This window comes from Papaver somniferum, chromosome 6 (genome assembly GCF_003573695.1).
Source record: "Papaver somniferum cultivar HN1 chromosome 6, ASM357369v1, whole genome shotgun sequence".
In the NCBI taxonomy this organism is placed as follows: domain Eukaryota; kingdom Viridiplantae; phylum Streptophyta; class Magnoliopsida; order Ranunculales; family Papaveraceae; genus Papaver; species Papaver somniferum.
This window is the reverse complement of record NC_039363.1, coordinates 79,879,072-79,894,763: the sequence shown is the minus strand read 5'-3', so window position 1 is coordinate 79,894,763 and position 15,692 is coordinate 79,879,072. Positions and strand designations below refer to the sequence as shown.

Genomic DNA, 15,692 nt, shown 5'->3' with positions numbered 1-15,692 from the left:
CTGATTTTTGCACAACACCGGTATTAATTTACGTCTTAATTTCAAACCATTCATTTTTAGCGGTTCATTTTCAAAATAGTAGATGACAGTGTTATATGTCTTGGAATACGCCCATTATCGGTAGGAATGTAAAGCTTTGTAAGAAGAACATACTCCCAAAATATTAACTCCAAACCGGTTACATTTTGGTTTTTATTCTCAAAAATCACGGACGTGTGAGATAATGTGAGAATAAAAGTGTAAATGGATCCTTTCTCTTATATATAATAATGATGTAAATACGAGGGAGGATCCCTTCACACTATCTCACATATTCAACGTTATCTTTGTGAATAAAATTTAAACCGTTGTGAATTTGAAGCCAATATTTTGGGGGTATGTTCCTCCTACGAAGTTATATATTCTCATCAAAAAAATGAGAGTATTTCGAAACATATAACATCACCATATACTACTTTGAAAATGAGCCGTTGAAAATCGAAGGATTTGTAACCATTGAAATCAAGATCGATAGATGATGATGTTATGCATTTCAGAATGCGCTCATTTTCTGTAAGTATGTAGAGCTTTACAAGTCGAACATATCCTAAAAATTTTAATTTCAAATTCGGTACCATTTGATTTTTATTCACAAAATAGAGTCCCAAAATATGAGATAGCATGAGAATAAAAGTCTGAACCGATCTTCCTCTTTGAATATTGTTAGAAAAATATAATAATTCAAAAATATACATTGTGCATAAGAACATGGGGAAAACTATAATGTGCCACCCCCTTTAGATTGTGGCGGATATCATGGATCCTCTAACTGGATACATGATAAGGTAAGGCAGCTCCCCCACTTAGCATCCTAGCTAATCGTAATAGAAATCTCTCCAATGATAGCACCCCAGATGAGCTTATCTTGCCCTTGAATATTTCATCTGGCCACTTAAAAAAACCGGAAGATACATCACAACCACAGGATACAAATTCTTACGGAAACACCGGATCAGTTACATCACAACTCTTTACCAACCGCCAGTTTCTTACCGATTCTACCATGTCCCCATAAAAATTTATTCTTTTTTTGTGAAAAGCTATCAGCGAAGGTCTACCAACCTTTGTTATTCTAAATCATATCCAACCCACCAATTCCAACCTCCGCACACAATGTAGAAATGATCTAGAAATTGTTGTACACATTCTTCTACATTGTCAAGTCGCTGCAACTTCTTGGGGCATCCTTCGCACCCGCCTCTCAAACCAATCAATTTGTACGCATATTTCTCTATAAACAACACCGCCACCCCCATAGACAACAAAGCCACAACTTCTACAAACAAAAGCCTGTTCTTATTTCATTACCTTTTTTTGCTTTTTTTTTTTTTTTGGTCCTTCTGGTTAGTCAGAAATGAATTAACTTATAAAAAAAAAGTTGCCAAATTTAGAGAACATTATATAAATGACCCTAAAACTACAACAAGATTAACTTGGGAAAAGATGATCCTACTTCCCGTGTTACCTAGGTTCCACCTACAATAAATCTATAGAACAACACAAGGTCAAGAACTATCATATCGTGGTTGGGTCCACCCTAATAATACAAATGGGACGGCTAAAGCACGTGTGGGAGCTGCCGACGCAAGATTTATATGGAGGAACTCTGATGAAAGAAATTTAGTTGCAGTGACATAACCTTTGGGTATCATTACCGCTCTAACAACTGAAATGCGGACAATGATGATAGTATCAAGAACAAAAACACAGTGGGATTTTCCCAAAGTACAATTCGAAACGAGCTTAGAAAATCTGTTGAGATTCCTAAAATCTAACTTGGAACCACCTTGGTATTTAACATGTATGATTTGTGAAATCAAACAGAGAATGCACCAAATTCGCAGTGTATTGTCCAACACAACTACAGGGAAGATGATGAGAAACGATTTGTTTCTTATTCAACGGCTAGCAACATAAAACGTGGTCTTATCAGACGAACACAAGGTAGCAGATTGTCTGGCAAACTTTACGGCGGATGGCAGTCATGCAAAAAATCCTCTCACCTTTCAGGACCATACAATCTCTTCTTTTATCAATCGACTTGTAATAAATGACTCCTTGGGAATAACATATCCTCCTGTAATCATTTTATAGTTTAATACATTTCCATGCTTTAAAAAATAATAATAACAATAATAATAAAAACTATGAAAGTAGGTAATAGTTCAAATTCCGTATGAAAACTCCACTTTTATTACATGGTGTTATATTTGGACCATAAATGAAAATCTAAATATGTTAGTTTTTCACTGATTTTGTTAGTGAGTTCCGCCAACGAACAAGACCAAACATGTAAATTTTTGCAACCTTATTTTGATTTTGGTTATACCAGTCGAAATCAAATAATCCTTGACCTATTTTCTTCTCTGGTTCCGTGATATAGTTTAGTCTGTTTCTTCCAAATCCCAACACCTTCACTATAAGTCAATGATCTCATATGATAATGGCTTCATATGTACACAGGATTTTAGGAGATTCTCTTGGTTTACGATTATTATTTTTTATTTTGATACGGTAAGTTGGGTTAAGGGCACCCAAACCAAAAAAAAAGCATGAGATCCTAAATTGTTTTACATATCCTTACAACAACAATTATGTAGTTGTTTAATAGCTAGCCACTACACCCAAGTAGAAATAAACATATTTCCAAGCTAAAATACAAGTAAAAAGATATAAAAGAGAATATCTATAGACTTCCTAAAGATACACCCTTTAGGATATAATGTTACGCTAGACATTATCTATGGACACCTCTTGTAATCGGAGTCCTTACCAGTATAATTACCAATTCTCAATTCTATAGGTTTGGATAACTAAATGCCTAGTCTAGGTATTTCGTATCCACAACATTGATTCTTGTCATCAGAAAGAGTCTCCTTAAATTCAAGATATAATTATTAATCTTGGCATTCTCCTATAGGCTCAACGTCAACCAACCTGTCAAAAACTATGCTGCTCAATTAGTTTTCTTTTAACCGTGGGAAACTTTCTACTTATGAAATCTTCCTTTAAGCACCTTAATCCTTTTCCAAATATGAAGAACATTCCAAGGGGATTATATATTTAAATGAGAGAACAATCTAAATCCAACCATGAAATCAAAGGCAACATGAACTCAAACAAATTTCTCCTAATATCTAACTTCAATTTTTGTTTCATTCCCTGCCATTCATGGGACAAAACAGATAGGATTGTTACCTTCATAAGCAACAACAATCACCTCACCTATAGGATTTCTAATTATTGCACCCAAAACCCCTATCTTCTCCTTTGAAAATTCCATCTAAGTTTATAGTCACTTTGTCATCATCGGGATCCAGCCAAGTATAATCTATTATTGCACCAGTTTGTAACAGATACCCCACTTTCCATTTGTTCATAATATATGAGTATTTTCCACCTTGTGAACCCCAACTACTATCTGTTCTAACATGTTGAAAAATGATAAAACTAAAAAGATCCACAAATTCAAACTGGTCTCAAATATATTATATTGATATTTCTCTTCCTCCAAATATGATAAATAGAACCAGAAAAATCCATCTTGCTAACAATGGTAATGCATGAAGTGGCTTTTAAGTTAGTCTACCACCACTTTATTTCTTCATCCAAAGTCAATTTCATCTTTTTAATGAACCCAGGCTTCATAAGAATGCATTTACAGATAGACTTGCAGAAGCTACAATCATCAAACTATTGATCTCCATCTTTAATATGAGCACACATAATATGCAAGTAGTATCCTGAATAATCCCACATCTAAGAAATTTCCTTATAGTGAAGGAATGCATATGAATGTGGCCATCAAACCAATCTTATGGAATATTAGTCCATCTTATAGGATTATGAGAAGATAAAGCTCCATAAATACCCCTCATTGAAAACTTACTAGAGGAAGAAGAAGTCCGAAAAATAAGATCTCTCTCATAATCATTATATTTAACAACAAAAATTTGAGCAATAGTCGTCATAGCATCCTGTCCATCATCTCAAAAAAGTTTTAGCAGCTATCAGAAATAAAATCAATAACATCAAAGGAGTTAGAGGCACCAATGACATCAGAAAAATAAATATTTACCCAATCTACCAGTCTTCCTTTTGGGTGCAATCTATTATACAAGCAATTACTAGTAGAAGCATCTCATAATACCACAACCAAGAACTGATTTGTTAAGTCTCTATGTTCAAGATTCTTTCACCAACACCAAGAAGAGTATTGTGAAACTATCAAACTCCAAAAGTTTCGACCCTTTATCAGATTAACTTTAACTCAAAAAATCAATATAATATCCTTCCCAATAACCAACTCCCATATGTACCTTAAATTAGCACTAGTGTTTGTCAATTTTAAGTCACTGACATTTTGACCACCTTCAGATAAAGAGTGACATAAACTATCTCAGCCAACATGACATTGACTAAACTTCCTTCCCATATCATCTTTATACCATAAAAATCTTTTAAATTAAAAGTTTAGTTCTTTAAGAACTCTGTTAGGAAGCACAAAGCAAGACAACCAGAAGTAAACCACACCAATAATGACGGACTTTACATGAAATAATCTACCGGTAAATACAAGGAATTTAGTTTCCAAGAGAGGATTCTATTCATAACCTTATCAGTAAAAGGGATGCAATCTCTAGAAGATAACCTAGTAGATAACAGAGGGATTAATACCTGCAATTCACCAATTGAGCAATCCAACACATGCATAACCAGATTCACAATAACTTCATCAACAACAGAGTGGAAAAGAGCAACCTTATGATTGTTCATTTAAAGGCCCAAGCACTTGCTGAAACAATCCAGAGAGCAGTTATGACTAGCAGCTGTTGTAACATCTCCTTTAAAGAACACAAGCTCATCATTAGCAAAACAAAGGGGAGTCAGACCAATGAGCTTAACCTAGGATGAAACCAAATTTTCCTAATATATATGAACTTTTTGCACAAAAGTAGAACTAAGAATTTCCATGACCAAAACAATTAAGTAATGAGAAATTGGGCAGCTTTGACTCAAACCTCTCTTACCATCAAAATATCTATAAAAAGGCCATTAATGATAATGGAAAACTTAGCAGTAGTAATACATTAGGCGAACAAATTGATAAACATAATAGGAAAACTTATCTTCTTCAACACAAATATAACAACCTCAAAACAAACTGGATCTTAAGCTTTCTTAAAATCAATCATCAGGGCACATCTTGCAGTATCACAAGTTCTATGATAATTCCTAACACTCTTATGATCCGCCATGATGATATCTTGGATAACTTTACCTAAAGTAAAAGGCAGACTGGTTAGTACTAATAAGACCCTGAAGTACCCTTTATCCAGATAGAACAGATCTTGATCAATACACTTGCACACCACATTGAAAAAAGATATAGGTCTAAAATCATCCACATAAGATGGATTCTTCTTGTTGTTGTTAACCTCATTCCGTAGCTTAGAACTACAAAAAGATTATGCACATGAACAACAAAACTATCACCAACCACCTCCCAGAAGGGCTTGAAAAAATGACTTGAGACCTAATGAAAGCTAAAGCAATGACCACCTCTTCTCTCTTAACTGGCTTAATCAAATCAGTAATACTACGATCCATCTGAAAATTATTCCAAGTGTAAAATCACCTAGTGTAATAAATGTCAAATTAATGATCAATCTGAGAATAATTCAAGAAATCCACACAATGATGTGCCATACTCTCAACACCACCCACTTTATCATAAGGATGAAGAATATAATTAAAATCTCCAATCACTATCCAAGGTCTAGTATTGAAATCATAAAGAATTCTATATATTAGTTATTGTGATATAATTATTATCACCATAAACAAATGTCACAGAAAAAAATCATCTGTATAAATGTAGATACATCTAAGAAAATATCATGAGATGAAAGATGTAGTAAAGAGACATATAGTCTCACCCAACCAAATTTCTACCACCATTAAAAACACTATCATCATCTAAAAACTTCAAAAAAGGATTTATATTAGATTTTTGTTAAAGTGAAAGCTATAGTGACTCAGGGGAAAGCTGAATTTTGGTCAAAAAGAGTTGAAATGGACTCAAGAAGGATGGAAATATAAAGCTAACTGCACTCATCCCTACCATATTACCCCTAACCAATTTCACATTTCATCTTCTTTTTTTCCCAATGGAAAACTCTTTTAAATAGATTGTATAAAACCAGCAAGCATGCAAACACAAGCAACGTCCAAACTAACAATACTGAAATCATAAGAAATCATAAGAACTGAAAGAATCAAATGAACAATATTACTCCTTAAACTGAACAAAAATGGAGTTCCTTTCTCCTTCTAAATAGAATACGACAAGTTTGTCAACGGCCCTTTTGCCCCCCACAAGAATCGGTACCCTTGGGCTTTCCCCAACTCTGTGGAATCGATCACCGTGGGGCCTCTTGAAATTCTTGATTCTATTCTTAATAATCTTCTTGGTAAGGATAGGAATAGTCATGGCTTTAGTTTGAGGTTTAATGATTCCACATTCAGTCAGAAAAATAAATAAATTACGTTTCATGCGTTTTTTCCTCTAACTTCTAAACCAATGTTCTCTAGCTTGATATATAAGCAAGAAAATTATAAATTCCACAATAATATTATTTCATCTTAGGTAGCTCTTATGATCGGTTTTAGTTTGATTCCTTTTCCTCTTGATTTGATAAAGAGGTATTGAAGGTTCAAACTTTTACTAAAGCAACTCATCGAGAATTTCAAGAAGTATAATATTTTGTTTTTCTTTATTCGAAGTCACTATTGTCGTCGATCATTATTGTAAATTACAGTTGGTGATTATGATGGTTACAATAGGTGATAATGATCATATTTTGACATGACTTTCTTAATATTGGTGATTTGGGTATTATCATGCAAAATTGTCTTATGATATCATGCCACAATTTCCTTTTAACATGATCTCTCTTTACAAAAAAACAACAACTGATATATTGGAATAAAATATTCTTAACAATAAAAAACATCTTCACATCTACAGGAAAATAACAATAGTGAGCTAATGTTAACAGATTTAATTCTTTAAAATCTTGGAACTGAAAACAATTCAAGGAAAACAATGGGTCGAAATCGTAGGTAAGGAGATCAGTAGTAGGTCCCCTAAGTTATTTTACTTTGGATCAAGTCAGCTTTCTCCAAAGCGAAATTAGTTTTAACTTTATTAATTATCTAATATAGTTCCTCATCCTAACTTCATTAACTTAATCAACACGAGTTTCGAAAATACCAATCGTAGACAGGGAACAGTTCGTAATCAAATTTTTTGTTTCAAATTATTTAAGGGGATCACTAAGTCCGCTTATGTTCCAACTACCTATTTTAAATATTATTTAAAGTCAAGGAAAGAACAATATCTTTAGCTGAGTTTTTAAACTCGACTTTTGGAAGAAGGTTTGAAGCAAGAGAACTATCCAGAAAACCATTCTTGTGAACATGGCTTTTATCACTAGCCTTTACTCCACTCCTTTAAAAACTAGCAGAAGCAATATTCAAATTCTTTTTATTCTTTTTATTCACTATTATATGACCCATATCAACCAATCTATCCAACAAAATAAATTTGTTATTCATCAGATATGTTTAATTTTTTTTCCATCATCTGGACAACAGAAATTTCATTAAGCACATGACACTCCAAATTCACATGAATTTTATTTGCATCATTCTTCGTCAAATCATGTCTGACATCAGCCTTATTCTTAGAACTTATATCCTCTTCTGAAGTATAAAAAAAGTTTATATTGGATCCCTTCTCCTCTTATTAATTAGATTTTAAGGTCCAACCATTAACATCCACACTAAAAAAATTCTTCTTGATGACCACTTCTCTACCACTTTAAATGGTGGATTAGTTTTGTTTATATTTTAGCAAGAGAAGTGACCAAAAGTTTGACATTGAATACACGTGGCTATATTCAATCTTTACTTCAACATCATCCTTACCATCAACCATCAAGAAAATTGAAGAAATAATATCATAATCAATACTTACTTCAACACAAACCCTATCAAAACTCATTTAGGTCATATTTAGAGTATGCTTATCCATCACTAAATGAGATCCAACATTTCTAGAAATCATGCTAAAACCAGTAGCATTCACAACATATAAAGAGGAACTTGCCTAATTCAACCACATAGGTTCTCAGCAGTATCTTGCTCTACATTCTTATACTAAGGAAGAACAAAGAACAACTGGTTTGCAATAAAGATAACTATGTGTTCCATATCAGTAATACGATCTTCAACATCATCAAATTTAATAAAAAACATGCTTTTGTCATTGACTGTAAGTTGAAAATTACCTTTAATTTTCCAAGTCCTAAGGACAACATTCCTCACAAATGACAATTTCTTACCAAAAAAAAAAACCATCACTAGACCTACTAATCTCCTTAGCAAAAACAACTGTTGAAACCTGACTAATAAGTAAAAATTCTCTTACAATCTCTAAATTTATTAGGAAAAGCCTTCTTATCAACTTTAAGGGACATATGCTTTTGTGTACCAAAAAATCAACGACCAATTTAGATCCAACTCTAAGAGGAGTTATTTGCTTAGGACTTGGGAGAAATTCAGATCCAAAGATCTTGATCCTCCATTATCAGAAGGGGGTCCAAAATCCTCCTCTGACAACCCCTCTATCTCTTGGAAAAAGAAGATTGAGGCAAATGAAAGTGGAAACCCGTCAAAACCGAAAATTACACGTCTAATTAACCAAAAACCTTCGGAATTGAAGAGTATATCAACAAAATAGAAAAGATAAACAGAAAAATAAATTGCTTGATTTTTGGTCAAAATAGCACAACAAAGGTCAAGCTCACCTTGGTTTACGACTACCATCAACTCATTGTTGATCATCGGCAAACTAATTGTTGATCATCCGCAAATTAGACTGAAATTTGAGAACAAAAAGGAGAGATAACATCATAAAAAGGATATTACTGCCGTACCCAAAGTAACCTACATCAGGGACACTTCCCACGAGTGGCACTATTTTGGACTACTGGTATTACTCAACATAAATTATTGTTAGAATATGGGCATCCAACTCAAAACCAATTGACAGTGTGTGGAGAGGTCCTTAAGGATTATAAACCGCAAGATCTTAGATTGCCCAGACAATGTGGGACTAATAGTCTCAACACGCCCCCTCACGTGTAGCCTCATTGGGTCTAACACGTGGACAATAAATCGGGTGACGCGGAGTAAAGGCGCGGTCAAATGACTCGTCGCAAATAGCATGCTCTGATACCATATTAAAGTATGGGAATCCAACTCAAAACCGATTGGCAATGAGTGGAGAGGCCCTAAGAGATTATAAACCGCAGGATCTTAGATGCCCAGACAATGTAGGACTAATAATCTCAACACGCCCCTCACGTGTAGCCTCGTTGGGTCTAACACGTGGACAATTAAATCGGGTGACGCGGAGTAAAGGCGCGGTCAATGACTCAACGCAAATAGCCTGCTCTGATACTATCTTAGAATATTGGACATCCAACTCAAAATCAATTGGCATTGAGTGGAGAGGCCCAAAAGATTATAAACCGCGGGATACATATGTGGGACTAATAGTCTCAACAATTAGAGTAACCCAAGCCCACCAAACTATGAGCTTACAAGAGGGAACGACCAGATTTACATACTTTTACGGTTTTACCACCCTCTAGGGAAAGACCAGATTTACATACTTTTTACGGTTATACCACCCTCTGTCGAAGACTCTGAAAAGGTCGACACTCCTGCAAGGGAGGAGATCTAAAACTGACAGCCCAAAATTTCTGTTTATAATCTTTCAAAATGATTCCGAAACATCAAAGAGTATCCAAAATCTTGAACGGCCAAAAAGTTGCAAAAAAAAAAGTTTCTATTCATGAACACTCCGGTGTTGGGCAACGACCAATCCTTCACTACGACAGTGCATCTGCCGCTCAGCAACTTTCACCTTTCAATTTTAAAGCTTTCTTAATTTAATCAAATTTAAAATGAGCGAGCAGAAAGCAATCTTTATTCAGTATTTCAGTGTGCACTGCTGTTTCAAAAATATAAATAGAGTTAGAGAATCTATCAAAAGTAACAAATAGAGTTTGAGAATCCGAGGTCGCAACTAGGGTCTTTTGCAGATGTTTTTTTTGGATCAGACCTTCTATAGTTTTGTACAATAAAACTTCAGATAAAATGAGAACAAAAATCTTTAAAGCTGTTCATAATTAACTGGCTTAAAATAGATAATGGCAACAACATGGTCCAGATGTAACATACAAAAGCATGTAAATACTTATCCGATAACATACTAAAGCCTAGAATACATGTAAAAACACTCTGGTTAGAGGAAAATGTTCATAGAACAATCACCACCGGACTAAACTTCAGTTCTAACAGAACAAAGACAAGATAACATACAAGTCGATGTTCTTTGCATCATCTAATCCACAACATACATAAACAAACATTCTACTACAATACTACTCATAAAAAGCTTACCGTTACTACTACTTACTGCATACCATTACTACCAGGAATTGATTCTAATGGCTACAAGTCACCTGTGAATCCTCTAACCAGTCAAACAAAGGCTCAGAAGAAAGCCCTACTCCCATAAAACACTCTGGATCCTGGTCCCTTCGCCGCAGGTATTTTCTGATCAGAATTTGAACTGTCATTTCCTGAAGTAGCTCCATTTCCATTTTCACCCTCCAGAGGAAGTTTCATCTTTGCTAATGAGTCAGTAAATTGTTGCATGCTTTTCATGTACATATCAACTATGTCCTGTTGCACGACTTGTTGCTCTGGTTCGATGTTTACCTTGAAAACAGACTGCGCAAATGCTTTACTTTTGCTCTCAGCACCATTTGACGATTCAGATTCAGCCTCAGCCTCGGTTTCTGAGGCATCAGTAGTATTTTTCTTTTTAAAAGGTGACACCAGTTCTGAAGTGGAAGACTTTGAAGCTCCTGGAGTGTCACAGTTGGATTGAGAACTGGCTGTAACTGAAGCCGAAGGAGACCCGCCGTTTGTCGAAACACTGCTCTGGGGTGTATCAGTATTTGGAGCTTCAATTCTTGCAAGATTATTGAAGGCCAACGGTTTCTCCACGACATGAGCAGATACATCTGTATTAGCATGATTCTCGATTTCTGAATTGCCCAAGCTCTCAGAGCTTTGAGATTCCACAGTGTTGCATTGCATATCAAAATAATCTGATACCATCTGATCATTTTCATTCACAATTTGAGGATCAGGGAACTCGATCTTAACATAGTCACATGGAATTGAATCGCCTACTTCTGAACCCTGTAAAGCTTTGTTAGCAGAAAGAGACTGGCTCGGATCAGGAATTGCCAAAACATCTGGTGAAGCTCCACTGTATGACAATGATAACTGGACCATCCCAGCTGGGGAATGGAACATATCGCTTGACGAGAGTGAAAATTCTTGAGCTAGCATTCCATTCCCAACTAGAATTTCAGACAATGGTACCAATGCAAACCCCAACAATTGGTCTTCAAGATAATTCTTTACCCTACTGAGCATCCAAATTTCACACTTGAGCGACGACTCAATAGTTCCAACATCAAGTTTAAGACACTCATCAAACACTGGATTCCTCCCCCCACCATTAATAATCCGAGTAGAAACAGTAACCTCAGGATTACTAGTTAAACATATCTTTGCATAAACATCTTGTTTCTGATATATGCAGATATTGTGAATTTCCTTAGCTTCATGTATATAAACCTCAAGAACACCTATGCATCCATCTGAATCTTTAGCCATGACTTCATTCCTGCTACTAACCCCAAGTTCCCTCAATTGATTAGCCGACGAGTTCTTGAATGGTGAAACAACAGTTTGACGAGCATCCATGATCACAAATTACCCAAACTAAAACCCTAATTGAAAAATTGAGAACTTTTAACTGAGACTAAAACAGGATTCTCTTAAACACAAGGAAACTACAAAGCAAAGAAAAACCCAGATCCCAACTTATGAAACAAACAAACCCTTTTAAAGGAATTAACAAAGACAATTAACAGAACAAGATAACTATATCATTCTTCTAAAACAAACAAGCTGAGAATCCAGAGGAGGTTAAAAAACAAAATTGCTGCACAGTAATCTGGGTCGGCTCACAGATATCTATAAAACTTAAACTAAGGAATTTGAAAACAACTTTGATCAAAAGACTAAACTAAAAGTAGAAGGAAAACAAGAAAGTGAACTACGAACTTGTTTATATATATTTTTCTTGCCTTTGCCGAAAGTCAAAAAATAAGGATTCCAGCGGAAATTGTGGCAGAAAATCTAGATCTGTCGATGACCTTAGCTGATATTAAATTCAGAGACCCTTTTGCAGATGAGGAGATGCAGTAATTAAGTAAAACACTGCAAAAATGAAGAATAAAATCTAATCTTGTTGAAAAAAAGACCGACTCTAGCCTGAAAAACTTTCTATTATACGTGTGAGGAGGATTTTAATTTATTTTTATATTTATGTTCTGGATAATTAGAACTGTTGGAATACTAGTATAACTTTTCTTTTTCTTTCTTTTTCCGTATGACTAAAATTTTCTGTTTTATTATTTTTTTATTTATCCAAGATAATGCAACTTCCTTTTTCTATTTTTTTCTTTAATTCTAGCTTCTTCTAGATGATGATGTCAATATCTGTACTTTGAATGGTTATTTTGTTTGTTTCATGACATTGTTTTTGTTGGTAAAAATTTGCGCTGTGTTATCAGTGTCGAATGACTGACAATTTCACTCATTCGGACTTCTCCGTATTAAGGTCGGTTTAGTATGGCGTTGGTATGAGTTTTATAAAAGTAAGGGGATTTCCTAATGACTCAATGAATCTTGGATTGTTCATTTTATCCGCATTATGGATTTAACAAATATGAAAAACGAATGAACAAACAACAAATTCATCGGTTTGTTAAGTGTGGACGATGAAGAGACGCGTGTTTGATGTAAAAGCGCGTGGATGATGTTGAGCCGCCGACGGGTACAGAAGAACCTCGTGGTTTTACTTTACCCGCAAGCGGCTAAAGAAAATCCGTCAGCGAGTTTATATCAAACGCCAAACGCTATATCTCAATGGCTACAAACTCTGATCACCCAACGGCTAAAATTTTCAACTCTATAAATACTCCTCACTTCAACTCCATAATCACATATTCTACACCCTCTAGTCTCTTTACTCTCTCATTTGAGCTTTAAAAAAAACTTTACTTCAATAAGTAGTCGAAAAATGTCTCGACCCTTGTTAGTTCGGCGAGCTCCGTAAACTGCAAAATAAAATGAAGCGACTTGTAGAAACTATGTTTCCTTATTAACTCAGCTTGCTTCAACACACTATCCATGGGTGAATTTATGGGCAGTTATTCACGAGGGGTTCTCTAGCGATACTCGTAACCCGAGTCGTCGTGCTATACGCAACATAGAAAATCATTTTTAGTCGATTAAGAAAGAAGTAGATGAATTTGTAATTTTAACCATGCAAGTCAATCGTTTTAGACTCTGGGACGAAATAGATGACGAGTTGGTAACAAGATCAAAAGAGGAATGGCGAAGATGGAAAAGAATGATTTTTCTTTTCGAAATCCTTAAGGCATTGAACAATTTCAACCCTTCTTTGTTGTTCCACCTAATACTTCTCAGTAATGTTAATGTAATGCTTAATTTTAAATATATATGTATTTTGTTTTCAACAAAAAGTCGTAATTTTAATTGATTAAAATTATAATTACATATGTAGCAGAATTAAAAGTTACAATTTCTCTAACGTCACCCATTATTATCTTCTTGGCCTGGAGTCCATTCTCCAAGATGCGGGATGTCCCCACCTGCCAACAAATTTGCAAAATTTGAATAAGGAGAAGGAGATGCTTGAACACCACTAGGCGATTGGAAAGTACCGGTCCTCCAAATGTATAACCAGTTTGTTGTTGTGTTGGTGGTGTAACAATGTAGTAAGGGTCATTTGGGTTGAAGGGCGAGAATGATGATGAAATGCGCCTAGCATCTGAGTGATATACTTGAGGTCGAGATATAGGCACAGTTTGTAGTGAAGTATTTTGCGGTACTTGTGTTTCTCCCACCATTGTATCATTTTCGTTCCATGATATATTGCTCCTGGTAGAATCGGAAGACTGTGAACGCCCATCATCATTTACAGTTGGACTCAATTCAAATATTGTGTTTGTTTGCCATTTCCGACACACATTCAAGTGTATAGCCCCATTTTCCAAGCCAGCCAACACATATCGTTAAGTTGTCTCTTCAACTCATCCTTACTGATATCCACATTGTAATAAGGATAATCACGTTCCATAGCTTGGGAAACAATGCGGATTGTGGTTGGATCACCTTGTGAAGTAATACTTGACATCTCCCAACGGATTTCGGGCAAATTAAACGAAGATGATGAAGAACTTACACTCGTAGTGGGGTAAGTCATAAAGCATGGATCTTCCGGAGGCGGCTGGCTATGAACGGTGTTTGTATCAAGACCCAGGCGTGATAACCTTGAGAAATCAAACCCATAGATGTGCATGTTGTGTGTACCAATTACAGTATTTGCAATCGACTTGTACCGGTTCACATATTGCGCTTCATTAATATCCACATGTATGTTTAGTTCATACCTCACCCACGACGTCTGTCTTAACCGGTCAAAATCTGATGCGGAAGTTTGCATCTATCGTGGCGGGTTAATTGCAATTGCAAACATCCCACGTAACTGGTACAAAAGTCTTTCTCCCATGTACCAAACTCCTCTTTCCATTTCAAAAGTTTAAATAACAACTCTTCGGAAAGAAAAATCAAGAATAACTTGTACATTTTGATTTACAAACTCAGGAAAATTTTCGTAAGGGTGAACAACAACATTGTTGTGGCTCCGAGTCATATGTTGATACCTCTGAACAAAACTGGAAACTGACCCGTCGCCACCAGTGTCCTTCACCCAGTTACTCGTATAGTACATGTCCAGGATTGGAAGTTTATGAGTATTGTCTTTAAGAATTGGTTTACCGACATGGAAGTAGGTATACCACAAGTACTGCAAATTACTCCATAATATAGTATTTTGACTTTATCTACATTTGTTCATAAAAATCCTTTAAATTTAAAAATAGTGATTTAGATACTTACCTCTATGATGTCCCGGAAACCAATGAAGTTAGGTATACATATGGACGTTTGATCTAGTTCACAATACATTTCAGCTAAAATTGTAGACCGCCAATTATATTGTGGCGCTTTTTCAAGATCTTCTAACGCTTCAAGCCAACCAATATGAGCCACAGTAATTTAGTTTAGAAAGAACGTCTGACCCAATAACCATAAAATAAACACTCTTTCGATTTCAGGATATTCAGCTACATTTGTTGAGTTTGCCTTATGTCAGAGAAATTTCTTCAATGCTGAATAATGTATTCCACCTCCTTTTAAATTTTTACGATCTACACGTAGTACTTCTGATTCTAAAAACAAGGGAAGAAGCATGTGTCATTTATTATTCGACACCTATCCATTTTGGTTGAATGGTACATGCTCTCCCACTCCACTTGGAATCCTACAAATGAAATACAAATCGA

At 35.3% G+C, this 15,692-nt stretch overlaps 1 protein-coding gene across 1 annotated transcript; it reads right to left on the bottom strand.

Moving 5' to 3' along the window:
* Nucleotides 1-10,270: 10,270 nt before the first annotated feature.
* LOC113288111 lies at nt 10,271-12,610 on the bottom strand. Its single transcript, XM_026537063.1, has one exon. The coding sequence runs from the start codon at nt 11,956-11,958 to the stop codon at nt 10,669-10,671; it is 1,290 nt and encodes a 429-aa protein (XP_026392848.1). The 5' UTR covers nt 11,959-12,610; the 3' UTR covers nt 10,271-10,668.
* Nucleotides 12,611-15,692: the final 3,082 nt, after the last annotated feature.

Bases quoted from the DNA above. Each gene is read 5' to 3' on its own strand.
- LOC113288111 (XM_026537063.1), bottom strand. From the start codon at position 11,958: ATGGATGCTCGTCAAACTGTTGTTTCACCATTCAAGAACTCGTCGGCT.